General features: G+C 37.0%; 2 protein-coding genes across 6 annotated transcripts in view; one reads left to right on the top strand and one right to left on the bottom strand.

The window, feature by feature from the left end:
- Nucleotides 1-18485, top strand: part of LOC134749775 (optineurin) — a 31352-nt gene extending 12867 nt beyond the window's left edge. Inside the window, exons 7-15 of one of the 3 annotated variants that reach the window (XM_063684812.1) lie at nt 449-577; nt 1136-1237; nt 3427-3563; nt 4657-4806; nt 7106-7193; nt 10161-10309; nt 11568-11697; nt 13308-13451; nt 16340-18485. In XM_063684812.1, the coding sequence (XP_063540882.1) occupies nt 449-577; nt 1136-1237; nt 3427-3563; nt 4657-4806; nt 7106-7193; nt 10161-10309; nt 11568-11697; nt 13308-13451; nt 16340-16429 (1119 nt within the window). In that variant the 3' untranslated portion in view covers nt 16430-18485. Of the gene's footprint in view, nt 1-448; nt 578-1135; nt 1238-3426; nt 3564-4656; nt 4807-7105; nt 7194-10160; nt 10310-11567; nt 11698-13307; nt 13452-14258; nt 14430-16339 lie in introns of those variants that run through there. The other 2 variants (XM_063684811.1, XM_063684810.1) reach the window with 2 other exon arrangements.
- Nucleotides 18486-18846: 361 nt separating this feature from the next.
- The window catches only part of LOC134749485 (CHH-like protein), a 75404-nt gene continuing 71883 nt past the window's right edge, over nt 18847-22367 (bottom strand). For all 3 annotated transcript variants that reach the window (XM_063684426.1, XM_063684424.1, XM_063684425.1), the window contains one exon: nt 18847-20472. In XM_063684426.1, the coding sequence (XP_063540496.1) occupies nt 20367-20472 (106 nt within the window). In that variant the 3' untranslated portion in view covers nt 18847-20366. The remainder of the gene's footprint in view (nt 20473-22367) is intronic.

Below are 22367 nucleotides of genomic sequence, written 5' to 3'. Positions count from 1 at the left end.
ACAAGATTTCCAGGGGGCCTAGCCAAAATGATAATCGTACACAAACGCCAAACTACGAAAAGTCGATTCGATTGGCGTTTTCTATCAACAATTAGCATCTTGGCTACGCCCCAGAAAACTGCGTTGTAAGTGCAAATTCATACTTTAGGGCTATGGGCATAAGTCTTATTTTCAATTTCAACTATCCGGGAAAGAACACATATTATATAAATGTTATAATGCACCATACAAGACCCTGAAGGCCGCCTACAGACTTACATTGTATGTGCAGGTCATTGGATTGAACCTTAATACAATGGGATAAAATATATTTTAAGTTGCACTTTTTGATTTTGAAGCGTAAATAAGTTAAGGGCAGACTCAAACCTTATGGCTGTGAGGATAAAGTCTATTTCAAGTCACCCACAAACCGCCTTTGTTATTGTTTTTTTTTTATCTTGACTTTCAGACGAGTCAATCTTCAGAGGAGATCAAAAGGCGCGACGCTTTGATTCTGCAGTTGGAAATAAAGTTGTCTACCCTTCAGAGTGACTACAAAACTTCTCAGTTGAAGGTTCTAGAACTGGAGAATGTTAAGGTAATAGGAATATTGAGCAACATCCAGGCAACGCCATCTAGTTTACTACTCAAAACCTCTTTACTATGTATTATTCTTGAACTGTGTGTCTAATATAATTCTTTTGTCACGCATATAATGTTGCTTTCATATCGTGTTAAGTTAGTGTTCCAAAATAGCTATTTATGCAACAAGTGCGGAAATCATCTTTACGCACGTGTATCATACAATGTTTTACTATGCATTGTGCGAGTAAATAAAAAAACATATCATGGCAAATAAGTTTAATTATTAAAAATTTGAAAACAAGAAGCACTAGTTTGGAAAAGTGCTCTTTTCCGCACTAGTGCGAGAAAGTAGCACCATAAATACTGTAAAAAAAATTGAAAACAAAAAGCACTAGTGCTGAAAAGTAGTACTTGCCGCATGATATGGCTCCGTAGGAAACGCACTTTTCGAGCACATGCATTGTAAATAAAATTTTATCACTCTTATGTGTAAGTTTGGTTTGTTACATAATTCATGCCTGCCTTACCAATGTATCTTAATATGTTACATTATGTGAAATTTCATTTTCAGATGGAATTTTCGAAACACAAATCCGGAATGGCCGAGATAGTGAAAGTATACAAGGACCAAATACAAGATCTCAACAACAGGCTTAAAGATGCACAGATCACGGTAAGCACATCTCATTATCCTCCCTAATTAATTAATTAGCCTCCCTAATTTTTATATTGAAGGAAACATGGAAAAAATCGGAAAAGTGCGAGTCGGACTCGCGCAGTAAGAGTTCCGCATCATTACAAAAACCGGCCAAGTGCGAGTCGGACTTCCGAACTTTACTTCGGAGGGTTCCGTACTTTACACAATTTAAACAATGTAGTTTTTATGTGAAATGCCTTCAAAAAACCAGCAGGGGACGGATCAAAAACAAAGTAATTAAGTCCGATTCACGCTTGACTGCACATTTCTAATAGGTTTTCCTGTAATCTATACGTAAAGATCTATTTTGTGTATTTTTTTCAAAATTTTTGACCCAGTAGTTTCGGAGATAAAGGGGGGGGGGGGGGGTCATTTTTTGCCTATTTTCTTGAATAACTCCTGAACTATTTATCTTAAAATTATAAAACAAATATATTCGAGATTCTCACAATGAGCTCTTCCATTTGATATGTAACACCATATAGTTTGAAAAACTTTATTTTTTAATTTTCACATGTACCCCCAAAAATGCCCCCCGTATTTAAAATTCGTTTGTTTACGTTACATGTCCGTCTTTGGGTCACAAACTTACACATGTATACCAAATTTCAACTTAATTGGTCCAGTAGTTTCGGAGAAAATAGGCTGTGACAGACGGACAGACAGACGCACGAGTGATCCTATAAGGGTTCCGTTTTTTCCTTTTGAGGTACGGAACCCTAAAAACGGCAAAAAATCACGTTTGTTGTATGGGAGCCCGACTTAAATATTTATTTTATTCTGTTTTTACTATTTGTTGTTATAGCGGCAACAGAAATACATCATCTGTAAAAATTTCAACTGTCTAGCTGTCACGGTTCATGAGATACAGCCTGGTGACACACGGACAGAGGAGTCTAAGTAATAGGGTCCCGTTTTTACCCTTTTGGTACGGAACCCTAAAAATTACGTTTCCGGCAGGACTTGAACCCGCGACCTCTGCAATCCGTGCATCGCTCTTAAGGCCGTTCCATCGGTTTGCCGCTGTCACTGTCACATTTCGCAAGAAAGAACGGGAAAGATCATACGCGCCAAGTGTCAATTTTGATCGAATTTTGTCGATTTTTAATTATTTTAAAAACGTTACCTTACGATATCGAAATTCGAAAGCTATGAAATTACTATTTAAGTTAAGATTGTTTTTTCTTCTTTTTTTGTTTATAGTATCACATAATAAATAACCGAGTAAAGTAGGATTAAAAGTCCGAGTTAGAGGTTACTTTGGGAATTAATTGTATCGAGCGAAGTGTCATAATTTGTGTATCGGAAGCTATGTTGTTAAAGATAATATAGTCAAGAACTACATATATTTTTTCCACGTCTACGAATATCAACGCGTCTTAGAAAAACATGATCATATAAGGAGATTTTTCGCCTTCTTGCTCAAGGAACCGCCTTAACCAACTGAACTATGGAAGCCTACCAGAACTACCTTGACATTGAACGGGAGCGAAGGGCATTGTGTGTAAGGGCTAACATGTTGGCGCGCAGGTTTGCTCGGTGTTCCAGCGACGTGAAGTTGACGCTGTTCAAAGCCTACTGCACGTCGCTGTACACGTGCAGCCTGTGGGCTAACTACACACAGAAAGCATACAATGCACTTCGCGTCCAATACAACAACGCGTTCCGGGCAGTGATGGGGCTGCCTCGCTACTGCAGCGCCTCGGGAATGTTCGCGGCAGCGCACACGGCGTGTTTTCATACCACTATGCGACTGCGCGCCGCGTCCTTGGTCCAGCGGGTGCGAGCCAGCCCCAACACAGTCCTAGCGATGATCGCGGACAGAGTGGACTGTCCTTACATCATGCACTGCTGTCACAGGCATGTAATTAAGACTGGCATAGGATAGGGACTTAGTGTATGCTTTAAATTTATTTTATTGTTTTATTAATAGGTACCAATTTTTCGATTTCAATTTTAATTTTATATTTGTTTTTATTATTTTTATGACGTGCAAAAACTGATTATGAGCCTTGCAGCTTGAAATAAATGAATTTTTTTTTTATTTTTTTTTATTTTATTTTTTATTTATTTTAGAAATAAAAAATCCTTGAATATAAAAATTGTTTGATATAGATTTTAGTCTTCTCCATTGATAAGTCTCTAACGCCATCTGTCTCCCTCAGCTGTTCCAGCCAGTCCGTCTGTCCATCAGTCCGGACTCGGAAAGTCCTGGCGAGTTCAGCAGCTACCTCGCCAATGTCAAATTATATGACAGGACACTGAAGCATTTGGCCGAGCTGCTAAACGGCTTGGTTCACGGGTTAGTAAATATTTGAATAATTATGCCACTACTTCGGTTATGTTAAAACAGTATCATAACTAATTTTTAGGGTTCCGTACCCAAAGGGTAAAAACGGGACCCTATTACTAAGACTCCGCTGTCCGTCTGTCTGTCTGTCTCTCATTAGGCTGTATCTCATGAACCGTGATAGCTAGACAGTTGAAATTTTCACAAATGATGTATTTCAGTTGCCGCTATAACAACAAATACTAATTACAGAATAATATAAATATTTAAATGGGGCTCTCATACAACTAACGTGATTTTTTTGCAATTTTTTTCCGTAATGGGACGGAACCCTTCGTGCGCGAGTCCGACTCGTACTTGGCCGGTTTTTTTGTTCTTCTTTCGCTCATTCCGATTGCTTCCTTAAGGTGGTATTTCATTTGTCCAATGTGTATTGCGTGATGCGTCTCACTCTCTGAGCAAAATGTGAGACGCAAATACACATTGGACCAATATATTGGACAGATGGAATACCATCCTTAAAGAGCTTTATGAAACGGGCTGTGATCATCCATCCCTTTGCGTGTACGACCACAGATAATGACTTGAATTTTGACAACCCTAAATAGCCGAAAGGTACATCCATACATAAGAAAGGGACAGCATGATTCCTCAATCGATATCAAACTTCGGTTTTGTAGAAAGTTTATTTTCTGTACGGTAGTACTAATACTTATTCTGTGGTGAAGGATTGTGGTGTCCACGCATGTAGGGGTGGACGAGAAGTTCTTGGGGTCATGGATGAGGTGAGTTAAATGACACTCATAGTCCAATACATGCACGTATAATATAACTTGGTGATACAGAGGTGTTTATAATATCACGGTAAGCGGACGGGCTCGACCGTCCGTCGCAAGATTGCTGAGAGAATGGCCGATGCCGGCCCCGCTGCCCCGCGCCCCGCGCCCCGCGCCCCGCGCCCCGCGCCCCGCGCCCCGCGCCCCGCGCCCCGCGCCCCGCGCCCCGCGCCCCGCACCGTGCATTGCGTCGGCGACGGCTCCCGAAGATGCCCGAACAAAGACGAGGCGTTAACAGATTGGATTAATGAATTTCTTATAATTTTCAGTGCATCGGACAGCCTAGTGCAAACAATAGGCGTTGTGGCGAGTCTCCACGATTTCAAACTAGAGCGAGCGAGCGCGGACCAGGTCCGCGTCGGACTGGCCGGCGTCAGGAAACAACTGGACAAGCAGTACAGCGACGCGCTCAACAACATGTCAGTATTTAAATACACTTATAACAGTACATTCATCATCATCATCATCATATCAGCCCTTTATCGCCCACTGCTGAGCATAGGCCTCTCTTCCAGTACGCCACTTGTCCCGGTCCTGAGCTAATCTCATCCAGAAGTAACAGTACATTATGATACAATAAGGCCACGTTGGTCATGACACAGTGCATCGGACAGCTTAGTACAAACTATAGGCTTGGTGGCGAGTCTCCACGATTTTAAGCTAGAGCAAGCGACCGCTAATTAAAAATTACCCCCCCCTTATTTCCGAAACTAATGGGTCAAAAATTATAAAAAAAAACACTACTTTTTTTCAATTTCAATTTCAATTTATTTAAAACAAAATGCAATTTTACAGTACTAGCCTAAGTCATTACATTTCTATATCTAGGTTCGATTATAAATAATAATAATAATAAAAAAAAAATAAAAAAAAAATAAAAAAAAATAAAAAAAAAGGTTTTTTACCTGCAGCGTGCAGTTAAGCGTGAGTCGGACTTAATTACTTAGTTTTTGATCCGACCCATACGGGTTCATCCATTAATTACGTCACACGAATTTCGAGGTTTTTTGACCCCTCCCCCCCTCCTCACACTTGGTCATATTTGGCAAACCCCTCCCCCTGGTGTGACGTCACATTTTTTCAATGAAATCGGCAAATCGAATTAAGTATTATTATTATTTTATCAAGATATTTTTGACAAAAGAAATATTAGTAATTTTCTAATAGTATAACCCAAAACAGAGTAGGAAAGAAAATTAAACGATTAAAAACTATTATCGTTCCAAAAACTTGTTATTTAACTGTACAACAAATAAAATAATTTAAATAAGACTTCCCCCTCCCCGTTGTCACAACATTTAACATTTTCTTGACAACTAACCGTGTGATGTAATTAATGGATGACCCCTTCGGGTTTTTTAAAGACATTTCACTCACACTCAAAAGTAGGTTTAAAATGTAGCCTATGTCACCAGCTATCCGCCAAAATTGGCTGTGCTACTATGGAATACAGGATACAAACGTACTCACATCACATACAGTGGATTTTATAATGGGCGAAGCTACCTGATCCTGTGTTGCTACGCTTGAATGATCTTAGGCAATCTTCCATAACCAGGGACCGGACAACCCTTTCCGCGATAAAACCCTTTCAATGGGCGACACTTAAACACGGCTAACACATTGAAAGACTTTCCCTTTTGAACTGCAAGCCCATTCATACCCCTACCATTGACTAACCCTTACCGAAAAGCTAACCAAAAATAAGGCTAGCCCTTAATAAGGGTTACCCTTATCTTTAAGCGCTTTTTATAAAGGTTTCCCTTTGCGTGAAAGAGACAGGATTAGTATATATCTACGGTAGTGTATGAAAAGGAAAGAAAATACGTGCCTAGTCAAAGAACGCCGCCGTCGCCGCCGACGATCGCTCGGATTCGAAGTAATGTGTGCTTTATGAACAAGGTAGACGACTTAAATTAGCACGCTTATATGCTAAAAGTGAAGCCCTTTATAAGGCTAACCCTTATAAGCAATATGCAAGGTGTTGGTGAGCGGATGATAAGGGTTTTGTAAGGGTATTTGGGCTACCGATTACTCAAATGTGGTAGTTTTATATAAGGGTTTTTAAAAGCAAAACAAAGGGTTTCGTCAGGCAAAGGGTATGGTGAGTTAAGCCTTATGCAATACCCTTATAAAACCCCGATAAGGGATAGCGGGCCGGTCCCTGTCCATAACTTTAAAATTGAACACCTCACTGCCCCATAATTTTAAAACTAACACGACACTTAATCGCGTACAAACTTACGTTTATTTATGGCCTGACCTCACTGCCCCTTTTAAAAGAGAGTAAAAAAATATTTTTCGAAATCGGTCTGGTCAAACGACCTTTAAAAACTCAGGGAACACAAAGAAGGATCGCGACGAATTGAAATCTCCTTCGAAATTTTTGTCAAGTCAAATTAATAAAACATATATTTTGTCACGGATAATCTTAAAGCTAATATTTTTATTTAATTTTACATGTGAACCTTTTCTTTATAAACTTGTGGGGTATGGGGTATGGTTGCGACATGTAAGAAATGAAACGTTTTCGGCCATAATGAATATATTGCTATTTCAACTTACTCTAGACCTAATCCTATTTCTATCTCTTGCATTCAATCAATCATTCTTCCCTTTCTTTCTAATGTCTATTCAAGTATACTGTCCCATTCACTCAATACGTTTCATTTTACACAAATGCACCTTACACTGATATATCAATTGTTATAATTTCAGTGGCCAAGTTCGCAGCACTCTAACCATATTTGAAGGCATCTTCAAAGACTACAACGAGGTGCTGAAGAAATCGGTGACAATGCAAAATGTGAGTTTGGAGTTGTTTATTTATAATTATAATTATTTTCTAATTAATTGGTCCCATAGTAATAGTTGCTAAGTATAATCCCAAAACCTCCCTGGCAACGGGAATGCACCTATTTTGTAGCCATCCTGTATATCACATTTTTCTTATTTAAGTCTCAAGTACTGAAAAATGTATCCCGCTTGTAAGGGTGCAGTTCAAAAACTAGCTTTTGATCCTTTTAACCTTCCCGATGTCTACAGGAAAGACGCGAAGGAATTCAGCATATAGGTAATGAAATGAGTTCTTTCGTCGGTTTTAACTTTTTATTTTCTTCTTATCTTAGTTCACTCACAAAAAGTAAGTAAATATTCTTAATTGCACCAAAATTATACATTTTACATACATGTAAAACTACAAAGATATTTTAAAGAAAAATAGAACCAGTAGGCCGAGTACATAATTGACGCGACAGTATCTCGCCGCGAGATAGACTACCCGTCTTTTACTGACTGTATGAATTAAAGAGGGACGGGTAGTCTATGTGGCGGCGAGATACTCTCGCGCCAATCATGTGCCCGGCAGAGGTAACAACAGGCGGTCTTATCGCTCTTTTAAGAAAGTCGGTAGAACAGAAGTGAAGGTCTATCTTTCTGTGTTTAACGGTTTTCCCTGCAATACATTTTATATGGTCTTCTCCACATTCACCTTATAACATTTACAGTACATCTAGTGCTCCATGACGACACCCTGTGCTATAATTTTTTTTTTTTTTTTTTTTTTTCTCTTTTTTTTTCTCTTTATTTTGGCACAAACAGTCATTACAGAAAAGTGACATTGAAAAGTATTACATATAATATTGACAATACAGTGCCGAAACCGTAATAGATTATAGTTATAAATTTGTTGCAACGGACCTGAATTAACTTACCTATAAGAAGAAGATGAAATTGAATGAAGGAAGACGTCCAGTCTGACTGCTATCCCAGAACATGTCACCTTTAAATTTAAGTAAATCAATTAATTTACAGTAAAGTAGCAGCAGGGTGTCATTTATAGGGCATTAGCGTGCCAAGCACCAGGACGTCTACCTTCGTAAATTTTAGCTACCTACTTAATGTCTAAGCGTGTTACTGGTACATTATACATTGATTATTACTCACTTATAATTTAATTAATCGTAACACTTATAATTTAACTAATCGTAAATTTAATTTATTGTTAATTTTGTTTTTCAACCCTCTAAGTGTGGTATTAAAAAGGTCTATATTATTGAATTCTCTGTTGTAAAGGTACATAATGCGGGGAATAAAACTGTTTCTAGTGTAGTTCTTTCGACGGATGGGTGGTACAAACATATGAAGGTTACGGTTGGGGCGAGCGGGGAGTCTGGCTTTGGTGATAAAATTTAATTTCGAGAGTAATAAGGGGCAATCAATTTCGTTATTGACAATTTTATAGAGGAAGGATATATCGAATAGCTTGCGGCGGTTTACAAGACTTGTCAGTTTGTAGTGTGTCAAAGAATGGTCGTAATGGTCATTGGGACGATTGTGTCGATAATTTAATATTTTGATAAATTTCCTTTGCACTTTTTCGATACGATCGATATGGTGTTTGTAATACGGGCTCCAGATTACACATCCGAAGTCTAGAATAGATCTAACGAAAGCGAAGTAAAGGATTTTAAGGGTGATAATCTTTTTGAATGGTTTTGTAATTCTATTTATGAAACCTAGACTTCTAAATGCTCGTTTTATTATACTATCAGTATGTGATGTGAAGGTTAATCGGTCATCGAGAATAATACCTAAGTCACGTATTTGGTTAACACGGTTAAGAAGATTACCACAAAGCCTGTAGTTGTGTTGAATAGGAGACATTTTTCTAGAATATGTTATCACATTACATTTATCTGCATTGAGAAACAATTGGTTAGTAGAACAGTACAATGATAATGCCTCTAAATCAGATTGTAATTTATGGCAGTCATCAATACATTTAATAGTTCTGTATAATTTAGTATCATCTGCGTACAATAGGTGTTGACTATACTTAATAACGTCTCCTAAGTCGTTTATATGAAGAGAAAATAGCACAGGTCCGAGATGGGATCCTTGAGGGACGCCAGATGGGATTTTAAGGTAATTTGAGCAATAACCTTTCATACACACGGCTTGGCTACGGTTTCGGATATATGATTCAATCCACCTCAATAAGCTACCGTGCACACCGAGTCTATAAAGCTTCGTGAGCAAGAGATCATGGCTAATTTTGTCGAAAGCCTTAGAAAAATCGGTATAAACGACATCAACTTGGCCATTAACATCCATAACTTGAAGTAAATGATCTGTAAAAGTTAGTAAATTTGTTTCTACACTGCGGGATCGTATAAAGCCATGCTGATTTTCAGTTATGTGATAACGCACGACATAAGATAGTTGGTGAGTAACCATTTTTTCGAGTAGTTTGCCAAGAGTACATAATTTTGAGATGGGTCTGTATTGGGTTATTAACTCTTTTTGAGCATTCTTGGGTATAGGTGTGATTAGAGCCTTTTTCCAAACACTATAATAAACACATTACGTAACCACGTCGATAATTTAAAGGGCCATATGAACTGTCAAACGTTGTACGATACACGTACAACTAACTATTATTTATGGGCATTTTCACTTAAAAGTGTACCATTTACTTTATTTCAAAAAACCATTAAATTTAGCGTTATTTCTTAAAATCACGAGAACTATCGATTTAAAAAGGAAAAAAAATGTGTCCCCATTAAAAATGTTAGTTTTGCAGCGCATTTTCAAATACGTTTTGTATGGACCGTTACAAAACTGACACCCAAAATTTGTATGAAAAACTGGGGACAATTTTTTTCTTTGTCTCATTCAATAGTACTCCTGATTCTGAGTCTAAATAACCCAAAAGTTGATGATTATTCGAAAAAAAGTACAATTTTTATTATTATTCTTATTGGTCCTGCAGAAACCTTCAGGCGGTCCTAACGTAGAGGCGCTGACCACGGCTCTGCTCGCTAGAGGGCAGGAGGTGTCGTCTCTTACCCTGGAGCTGAATACACTGCGACACCAAAAAGAGGAAGTCGATGTACTGAAAGCGCAGTTGGATCTCTACAAGTAAGTTTTTATAATGTCTTATACTTTGAAAATAGTTCATTAATTAAAACAAAAATATGTGGTTTTCCGTCAGAGAAGGGTCCTTTGCTTCACGTCCTTATGCTCATTATTTTAATAATGTGTTAGTCAATCAGTCCCAACCCGTTATACTTGAGTGAATGAACTTTTAGAACACTGATGAGCAGAAAAATACAAAAATGGTGTGTCCCTGTCCTTCTGGTACTGCGCCATATGTGTGGCGGTCACTGAATTCTGAAACGTCAACTTTTGACAATCAGTGATAACTCTGATGAAATGTATGGAGCTGTGCAGCGCCATCTCGTTTAGGTACCTGTCAAATTTGAAGCACGAAATTGTCTTAGATTTTACGTAATACTTAATCAATGTATTATCAAAGATAGATATAACTCCGTAATAGATGGATACAGTCTAAGGAAGAAACGTGCCTCGAAAATCAAGAAAATTTGATTCTCGTTCAGAGGGCGCTACTAGCTTTGGCCTACTGTCGTAAAGATGGCGTTGAAGGTTTCGTTTGTTATTTAACAATTTTAACGCATGTCAGTGAAAGAACATGGGTCAAAATCATAAAAATTATTAATGCAAATAAAAACAATCATTTATCTATATTTAAATACATTTTATCGTATTTTTATAAATATTTATTTTTAGTTTAAAAGTGTGTCGACAGATGGCAGTGAATTTACTGGGGTTACAAAATTTACTATGACAGTACCGCTCTAGTATAAGTTACTCTATGGTATTATGCTTCTACTAAAAATAGGTCTTTGATTTGGATTAATGAGCCTCTAGATATATGGGGGTTTTCAGAAAAATGGTACAATTTACTTTTTTCGAATGATTATCAACTTTTGGGTTATTTAGACTCGGAATCACGAGTACTATTACAAAGAAAAAAAGTGTCCCGAGTTTTTCATACAAATTTTGGGTGTCAGTTTTGTAACGGTCCATACAAAATATATGTGAAAATGCGTTACAAAACAGTCATTTTTTCGGGGTTTTTTTTTTTCTTTTTAAATCGATAGTCCTCTTGATTCTGAGAAGAAATAACCCAAACGTAGATAACGTGATAGATTTACGAAAAAAAAAGTAAATGGTACACTTCTAAGTGAAAATGCCCGTATACTAAAAGTAGGAAAGATATGTATGTTCTGGACCAACTGACGTCACAATGACATGATTTAGTCCAGAACATAGATATCTACCCTACTAGTAAATATTGACGTGTGTACGTATACAGGAGCGACTTCGAAGCCGAGCGCACGGCGCGCGAGATGATGGCCGTGGAGAAGGAGCACATCCTCACCGACCTGCGCACCTGCCAGCGCCGCAACCAGGACCTAGTGCGGAAACAACAACAACTGTCCGAGGTAAACACTTACTGTCTTTATCATGTAATATAATATAATAGACCACGGGCCAGGAACTGATTTCCATGACCGAGTTAACGGCTATGTATGATGAACCCTCATGAACGTCAGCTGCTGCTCCGTTCGTGGGTTGAGGTATGGAAGCAAATAGTCTATAAAAAAAATTAGTCATCGCCTCCCGCTTGATATGGTTGGAGAGCCGGCAGTAAAGTTTGGAACCAACTTGATACCGCGATGAGATGCACAATGGTTTCCCATAAAAGTGATGCTAAGTCCGAATTTGATAGTCTGCCACGGCGGAACTTGCCGAAAGTACAAAAAAGATAGCCACTTCCGGTGCGAAAAAGGGGGGGTCGTTTAACCCATCTGATACCGAAATAATAGTTATGGCAGCAGTTAGAAATTTTCTGTATCTACCAGTACAGAAAAGCGAAGTCTGCTAGTATTTTTCTTACCGGAAGTGCTTGGCAGACGCTCTCAAAGGTGACCATCGGGACCCCTAAATAAACCCATCTGATACCAGCATGAAACCAATTCCAGTCGGTAGGTATGAACCTCCACTTCAGGAATATATAACTCTGCCAAGGCTTTTTCTGCCGAAACACCTTGACATACGAGAATATGTGGCGCAACATCCTTGGTACCCGTATTTTGGAATTGTACATATTACGGACATTTCAAATACTGCAGGCTTATTAATTTATTACACTGTGCTTATATTTGTATATTATTACGTTATTAATAACATATATTTATAATAAATTAAGTTAAAATAAATTAAATAATGTGATTAATATGATTGATAGTCTTTGAATTACCTATATGAATCGTTTGTCTTTGTCTGTCATTTTGACTTATGTATTTGTAAGTAAAGGATAAAACATAATTTAACTCATTCAGGCTCGTAAAGTTTCATGAATAAGGGGGTATTCGTATTCATAGCTAAATCAGGCTTGTAATGCGACATAAAATGATTTTTGGTGGTTTATTTTACCCTTGAGGCGTTTTTTCACCTATTTGGTGTATCTAATCACTATCTTATGTAGGGGAGAGAGGGGCAAGACGAGTAAGACGGGGTAGCGGCTTTATATGGCGACACGACTGACCAACCATGAAAATCCCGTTAGTGCATGACGATACGTCGCCATCATGGCAATCAGTTCGCACAGTGACCAGCTAGACAAATGGTGTCGTTAATTATTTGTTTGCAAAAAAACTGTTTTTACCATATTCCTTGTTATTTTTAGGGTTCCGTACCCATCGGAACGCTGTCGTCACCGTTATTACCTTCGCAATAAAGTCCACCGCCGGGCTAACATCTACCCTGCAGCAATTAATTTACTTACTTGGACTTTATTGCCTAGGTAATAAGGGTGACGACATTTTGACTAAAATACCAATATCTCAGTTCTGTAATGGAATTCCGCTTGGTGCCCATAGAACGAAATGAAGTACAGAAAAATACCTATCTAATGTAATATGTAATAATATTATTAATAAATGAGTAATGAGTAATGACCTAACTCATTTCTGTTGATTTTTGAACCAAGGCTCCATACAAAGTTGCCCATGGTCCTTTCTGGGATTAAAGCACTATACATTGTCAACAGAGCCCCACTGGTGCCAACAACAGCATGAGCCCTCAGACCAGACCTAATACACGCCCCACCGGATCTCGTCCGACCACTGTTGTCCGAACTGCGACCAGTTCACCATCTTCGGATTCTACGCAGGGCAACACTACAGGCAACATGGTAAGATTTTAAAAGTTCTGTCTGTTTAAACATATATAGTTGGTCAAGCAAATCTTGTCAGTAGAAAAAGGCGGCAAATTTAAAACACTTTGGCGCGAAGGGATATCGTCCCATAGAAAATTTGAATTTCGCGCCTTTTTCTACTGACAAGATTTGCTTGACCAACTATAGCACTCACTCGAGGTCTTGGTGAAATGGTAATACCTACTTTCTCACTCTAACGTAGCCTTTCGGACTTGCAGGACTGCAAGTAGGGCCAAAATAATATATTTTAGAAGAATTATTATAGCCGGTCAAACAACTTTGTCAGTAGAAAAAGGCGCGAAATTTAAATTTTCTCGGACGATAAATAAAGTCGATAATCCTTCGCGCCTACATTTTTCAATTTTACCGCTTTTTTCTACTTATAGAAATGGCTTGTCAGGCTTTATATGAGTTTTTGACAGTTTTTGTTGCGATTATGCTCAAAGCAAAATAAAAAGCGAACGAAATGTAACTAAAGTAAGGACGGTTATCGTGAAGAATCTCATACATTAACCCGCTCGTTGCTATCTCTGTCGCTCGGAGTGCATAATTATATTGCTGTCTCGCCCATAATGCCGGCGGGTAATGTGCCTGTGCGAGTGATAGCGACAGGCATGGACCCGCGACACGAAACCGGACCGACACTGGACATACGAAATAATGAACTATTTATTTTCATTTCATTGTATATTGTATTGTTAAGTATCGATACGTAATTTGTATTATGTATAATATAAATACAACTTTTGTCACTAAGTATACTGATAGCATATTACCACGAAGGTCCGGAAAAAGAAGAAGCTATCCAACGAGCCACCAACGCCAAAGGTGCCAAAAGAAGTGACTCCACCGCCGCTGCGTTTCGACTGTCCGGTGTGCGACGAACCTTTCAAGACGCTCGTATTATTACAGCAACACGTTGAACACTGCCTTTTGTAGCGTTTACGTTTACGCGATTATAGGGTTGCCAGATTGCAAAGAGGAAAAGCCTTTAGATTTTAAAGCAAATAAGACGTGCTAATAGAAACCTAAACTTGACTAAACGCCGACGCCCAGAAGACGCTAGTGTGGGGTGGCCCTTATTACCACAAAAAACAATTCGCAATTAAAATATTGGGGCATTTGTAATGATCATTTAGAAAATGCATTTAGGAAATATACACATTTATATTACAAATATTTATTTCGAAGTTTTTATGTATGTTAATTATTTTATAATAAATTATATATAAGTTAAATAAACGTTTTTAGATGAATCCAAGTAATCTTTATGTATAAATAAATAAATCTAAATACCTATAAATGTATCTATGTCACTTATTACTTTATATGATTATGGTGAGAAATATTTATTAATTTATATCCTTGAATGTTTTAGATATATTAACGAGTTCTAACACCGATCAGTGCCTCAGCCTAACCTACTCAACAATTTGCATTGCTATAGATACACAATTAACATGTATGGTATGAATTGTAAGAATGCGTTTGTTTTGAAGTTTTTTTTTTCTTCATACAAACGGTTCCCTATTGTGTTGCAGATTTTTTTTTGACATACTTTTGTATTGCATAATGTTACTTGGCAGAAATGTCGATTGGCAGAATTACCTTAGCATAATATTACTTTGCAGTTGTTCTTTTGCATAATATTATTTGGCAAAAAAGCCTAACCTAACCCACTTAGAAAATTCTACCAAATTAATATTATGCGAAATAACTATTATGGCAAGTATATTAATGCGAAAGTATCATTCGACCAAAAGTTTTCTGCGATACGTGTTATGCGAAGTGTATTTCTGACAAATAACATTCTGCTAGATGAGGGGAACCCCATACAAACTTAGTCCTAATTTTCCTCCCTTGATATTTATTTAAACCTTTGGGAAACAAACAGGCAAAACAACACATAGTCAATCAGATTACACATTCACAAGGCACACAGTTTCCACTATAGGTACTTTGTTACTACTATGCTTCCGCGCAATGAAAACGGGATATGTAAAATTGTCCTACACTGTGAGCCGTTTTGAATAGTTGTGAACTTGTGAAAGCTCGTGAGTGTAAAGTAAATTCAAAATTGATAGACTAATCTAATGCTATTGTTTTAATTACATATTTACTCCTAATTACAAAATTGGAAGCGCTGGGGCCCGTTTCTCAAAAGCTTGTAACTTGTTATACAAGCGGTTGTCACTTTTTGGCAGCTTTTGTTAGAAAGGGACTTCCACTTGTATTACAAGCTACAAGCTTTTGAGAAACGGGCCCCTGGTGTTCTAGTGGTAAGAACGTGCGACTTGTAATCCGGAGGTCGCGGGTTCAAACCCCGGCTCGTATCGATGAGTTTTTCGGAACTTATGTACGAAATATCATTTGATATTTTACCAGTCGCTTTTCGGTGGAGGAAAACATCGTGAGGAAACCGGACTAATCCCAATAAGGCCTAGTTTACCCTCTTGGTTGGAAGGTCAGAATGGTCAGATGGCAGTCGCTTTCGTAAAAACTAGTACCTACGCCAATTATATTTATTCCTACTAATTACAAATGTGATAATTATTTAGAAATAGCCGCATGATATTTCTTACGAAAATAATTTGGTGTGTGTGTGCCGTTCTCGTAATAGACTAGGTGATGCATTCGACGAGAATGTCCCTTACGAAACGCCATTCTTCTAATAGTTCCGAAAAGGCTGAGAAAATGATTTTGGTATTTCATGTCTTTGCTAACAAATTGACAGTATATTCTCGAGCTTTACGGATTTGATTGAATTAGCTGCCATACAAGGCAAAAGCATTTCGTAAGGGACATTCTCTTGGAATGCCCCTTTAATTAGAGTGTGACTAAATTAATCTGGTTTTCTGTTACAGGTGTACAAGTGCCCGAAATGCCTGAGATTCTCGAGTGAACAGTACAAGGCCATGGAAGACCATTTCGACTTCTGTTTAGACGACTTTTAAGGATCATGGAAACAATTCTCTTCTTCAAGACTTTTGGTATGTTCGTCTCCCTGTATCTTAGTCAGGTTGCCTTTCCACTGCTGCAATCCAGCGGAAGACAGATGCTATTAGTTGATTCCCGCACGGCTTCTCTCATCCCCTACTCAGTGGGGAGGCAGCCTTAGACGATACTTACCTCGTTTTTTAAAGTAATTTTGTATTCAAGAATATATCGTACGGCGGAACTTTCTTAGATAATAAAACGATCGGTTTAAATGAAATGAAGACGTATTGGTTTTTCATATCTTTTAGAGATACAAACTTAGATTGAGAAAATGTGGGTACATATACACTAAGATTTCCTGTGATTTTTTGATTTTGTTCCTTTTCGGTGCTTTAATTTTTGGCAGAGTATAAAATATTATTCCCGCATAGATTTAAAACGATTAATAGAAAGAAAAGCTTATCATATATAAAAAATAATATTTTTGTAAAAAATTAGTACAAATCTTCGTAGGCAAAATGTATAAGGAGGGTAGCCAATGAGGTTGGTTATACATAAATGGAAGGATCTGATTGGTTGATGAAACGTGGCTGTGATTGGTAGGAAAAGCCAACCTTTTCCGTCTGGTGAGATGTCAAAAAGAAATGAAATTGTAAGTAATAAATAAAATGTAGAAAACTGTATTAAATTATAAACACGTTGTAACCTCATAGTTTCATTAGGAAATTACATTTTTTGATGATTATTTTGAATTTCACCGCCTTACATTAAATTAGATTTATCATTTCTATGTATACTGGGAACTGAATAATAAGTATAAAAGATTGTGATTAAAATATGTTTTTACTTTTTATTTGGATAGAGGCTCATTTTTTCTTTCAATTAATTCTTTTTTTTAGTGATAAAAATTATAAAATACAATAAATAAAATGTATGTTAGTGAATCATGTATACGCAAAAAAAAATATTTTTATAAAACTATATTATTATTATTATTTTCTTTTTAAAACGCTCTGTGAAATCCGTCTATATGTTGAGGTAAATCGTAATTTAGGAAGTATTTTATTGTTCTATTGGTAAAGTTTATTACTAGACTTTAATTAGCATCAGAAGTTGCTAATCGGGCGAGTTCAAAATAAACTTAAGACAGCTTTATTTTGAGGCAATTTTGAACACCTCGCCTGTTTACCTACATATGCTGCTGATTCTAGTTATATGTATGTTTTTCTTTAAGCGGAGACGTTTATTTATATGTTTGTCTTTAAGATGTCACCACATTGTAGACATATATTGTACTCGTAGTTATCATCAGTGCCATTATAATATTTTAGTTGATGTGTAATTGTATCACGACAGACTTCCAAGATGGCGGCGTCATTCCCAAAGATTTCGATTTACACCTTATTTCATTTTAATAAGGTATTCATGTAATACCTTGTTTTTGCTGAAAATTAAGAACTAAAAAGTTCTTATCTCGTTGTGGTAAAGTCCACATTTCAATGTTTATAGGAAGTTATATACATATCATTCTACTTCTAAAACATCCTACCGCCAATGTTTTTAATGACACGTAGCATACTCGTATAATTATTATTACCATAGTGTTTTAAGTTTTCGATATGATTATTAGTGATTTAACAATATATTGACTTGTTAGCATTTAAGTTTAATGTGAGATTTATTTCACCAGGAAGTAAATATTCCGACATACAATAAAATAAACGCTGTGAAATAAACCATTATTACTAAACTATTATTCAGACAGGGTCATAATTTTGCGTAAAAAAATTAAACTAACAGTTTTTAGTTTATTAAATTTGCTGGTGTAGGTAGGTAATATTATTTCATTTCGCATTCCTCACATCAATTTAATCATATATTTAGAAAATTGTTAGTTTAATCACACTCGTTGTGGTCTCCCAAAGACCGATACACAGAACAAAATGACTAATTATATTATGGTAACTTTATAGTTATCTTATTATGAATGACTATGTTCTTTCTGTGATTCGCACAATGTGTTTAAATGTGTCGAAATTAATTGTATTGTTTTTAATAAATGACTATGATGTATATTTAGTTTTTGTTATCTTGAAATTATCTTATAGGTCTTATTCCCATAATAAAATAAACGCGTTACGCGCGCTCAAGGTTGTCAAGGAGGCCAATGCCGGCAAATATGTACGAAAATTCATTGCCGGCGCGCTTCGCTTGCGTGATCAACACGACCTTTCGCAGTCTACTATTACGAACGATGTCACCAACTGTAATGATATTTCCACGCATGTTTGAGCCAAAGAGTCATTCACCATCAAGCATTGATTAGCAAGCAAGATTATTGTCGGTGTTATTCCATTATTCACCGATTGCGAGAAATTAATGAAATTATGTAGTTGGAGGGATGGAGGTGAAAGGGTGTAATAAAATTCACATATGATTTTCGAAATGAAATATATTTCACGGAACCCGTAGCGTTTCTTGGCTGTTTTTATAAAATTTATACAAATAGAGTATACTTTACTAAATTTATATTCTTTACAATAATACCACAGGTCCTCTACATATCTCTAACCAATAGTTACTACGGTTATTGGCACCTCGGTCCTACATATACGCAATGCGCAAATCTAACAAAATAATGTATTTGTTGAGTCAATAAATACATTATTTTATTTATTTAGCTAATAGAATTAAAGTGAGATTCGGAGAGACAAGCGAAAGTTTTGTTAAATAAGTATAAACCGCTGTGTATAGATCAGTATATAAATAGGTGATAGTAACAATTCAATTTCAGTTTGATGTTGTTTAATTATTATATTTCTGGATTGTTAGCACCTTGTGAGATAAAATACACCCTTTTAGATTAACAATTAATTTTTTAAATAATACCGATTCAAATACTACTTTAACTGGCACCTATAGCTGCTTATTCCTTTGTGCAAATAAATAAATCATAACAATAAATAGTTCGGAAGTATATAAAAATAAATCTTTATAAATACTTAAAACTAAATTAAATAACTAAATAAATTCAACCTCGCCCCCTTTAACACTTAACGGTTAAGCGAGGAATTTAATTACAGCGAAAAATAATTATTTTCAGTATAAAAGCAATAAACAGACAATAGTTTTATTTAAGATATTTTGTGATGTTTATAACGTCTGTTAAGTTTTCATGAAATCTGTAGAATGTATTTGAATAGGATATGGTGTGTGATATTGGGACTTGGGGCATTTTAAATAATTTATTTTGTTCAAAATACTTACACGATCTAAATATTAATTGTAGGTTAGTAATGGGAAAAATTTGGGGAGTTAAAAATGTAAATACCTAGTTGACAATATTCCTATAAAACTTTAAGCCACTTGTGTGATTCTTATCATTACAGGGTACATGTATGTTAGGTCTATGTTTTGTCCTAAACAGTAAAAAAAGCGTATGTTTAAAAAAATACTGGTTTTGGAATGCGTCGCGAATTCGTTCAAGTCAGATGGCCAGCATCTTCGGGAAGCTGTCACACAGTACCTAGGAGGTGGACTGTTTTATGTACTACTTCTTGGCTAAGCTTACACACAACACTTAATAAAATATACATTTCGTTTAATAAAATACATAATAATAAATGTCCTTAAATACGAATTATGATAACATTACATTAGTTGCAAACATAAATAAATTTATGCCGCATAATAGACTAGAATACGTTGAGGATAGAAAGCAGGAGGAACGTGACATTCTGCTTCTGCGATGGCGACCGCTGTGACCGCCGCGGTTGCGTTGACCGCATACGCAAGGTGGTAGCGTCCGAGCGGTCAGGGATTGCGATGGTGACCGCGGAGCGTGAGTGGTGAGCGCTGGTTGACCGCTCCGCGCGCTAGATGGCGATAGTGACGACGGAGCGAGTATTATGTGCGCTGGTTGACCGCTCCGCGCGCTAGATGGCGTTGAGTGCGTTAGCGTCCGACGAAGTCCACCATTTGATCTATTTGTTCCTCCTCGTCGTAGAGGTACAGAGACTCCATGCAGCCCTTGAAGTAGGGCGTGGTGAAACATTTGGCCCTGGAACGGCAACGAAATATAATTAGTTAAGTTTTCTTGGGTCTGGTTAATCGCTAAACAAATAAAAAATATTCAAACTTTAACGGACAGTTGACTGAAGACAAAATTTCATGCTAAAGATAAACTTTCGTTCGTCAGTGGCGTATAAAATACATTTTTAAATAAATACACAGTAAATCTGTATTTTTTATAAATTTTTGTTACTTTACTCAAAATAAATATCAACTACTTAGTAAGTCTAGAAGTTAACACATTAGAACCATGCTTATTCTGTTGTCAGAGTATGTCCTCAAAGGTAAGTAGAGTAATAAGTACTTAAATGTAGATAGAAGGAAGTCCATTAAAGCCTACACAAGCTTTTAAGCGGAGCTTAAGGAAAGGCTTTGGTAAGATCAAAACGCCTACTTAACGATATAAATTTTAATTTTTTATCGCAAATATCAACTTGCGTATAAAAAAATAGCAGTTAATGGGTTTATTATAGTTTATTTTAACTACATGAGGTGTCAAGGTATGGGTGCCTAAATAGGTATATATATTAATTTAGCATGAATAAAATTATCTACGATACTAAACCATAAAGGACCCATTCCAATCTGCATTGCAATACTTATGCAGAATTGTAAATACCTACTGCACAATGCGCTGCCTATTCTGATTGTTTAACCATAGTAACATTGTATATGACTAATAAATTTAAAAAAATACACTGTACTCCCTTTTTGGCGAAAATTGTATTGCCGAATTTCACTTGGCAACCAACTTTTCGCCAAAGTTTCATTTGACAAACCAATCGTTACCAAATAATTATTTCGAAAATGACGTAATAGGTTGGGTTAGGTTAGGTTGGATTATGTAAAGTTGCGAAATGAAATTCGCCCAAATGAAACTGGCGAAAAGTTGGTTGCCAAGTGAAATTCCGCAATTCAATTTTCGGCGAAAAGGCAGAGAGCCAAAAAATACATTTACCTTTAGTTAGGTACCTACAAATATGGAGCTTATACAGCGTGTTAGTAGACTAACACGCTTATTGCCTGACCTAAAACTTTGCATGCCTCATGCCTTATCGACTTGCCTTAGTCACGGGTTTTCCCCAAACTGCTCAAACGGGACTACAAGATGAATGTCCTAGGTTTTAACACCAAAAATCACGTGACTGCGTTACCGAATAATACAAAATTTCCGTGAGACACAGACATATTAAATATATTAATAACGGGTCACTCACGTACAAACTTTATTCATTACGAAAGGACAATTAATTTTCACTTTATTAAAAATCTTTACCTAATAAACTTAGATAAAAACAACTTGACGATTACGTTTTGCATTAATCTCAGCAGGCTAATAATCATACTGGCGGCGCTCTAGCGTAAGTTAGGGAAAAATATAAGTACCTCTGTCTTAGTTAAAGCTAGTAAAGTTAGAGACATGCGATTATAGGTGTGTTAGAAATAGGTGCTTGAAACTAGACCAGTGCAGAACCAGCGACAGGGCATGCTGTTAAGTGTTAACCCCAAGAAGAAAAATAATTAGAAAAGGAAGCAGTTGGTTTTTATTTAGGGTGTAATGTGAGCGTTATTATTATTATACTATGTCTCAGATTTCACCCTATGGAGACCCCCACACTAGCGTCTTTTTAGCGTCGGCGTCTAACCAGCGCTATGGAAAATGGCGTCGCTGCGCAGTTGCGCCAGTCAGGGGCGTAGCTAGAGGATATGTAGCCCGGGGCAGTCACCAAATTTGCGCCCCCTGACGACTGACAAAAGTTTCCCTGCTGCCGCCTTTTGCCCATTTTGGCGCCCCCCCTTGGATGGCGCCCGGGGCACTTGCCCCCTAGTTACGCCACTGGCGCCAGTCGAGCAGCAGCCAGAGGTGACTAAACGCCGACGTTT

Source organism: Cydia strobilella, chromosome 18 (assembly GCF_947568885.1).
Source record: "Cydia strobilella chromosome 18, ilCydStro3.1, whole genome shotgun sequence".
Taxonomy (NCBI): Eukaryota; Metazoa; Arthropoda; class Insecta; order Lepidoptera; family Tortricidae; genus Cydia; species Cydia strobilella.
The sequence above is the reverse complement of the archived record's forward strand: the minus strand, read 5'-3'. Positions and strand labels throughout refer to the sequence as shown.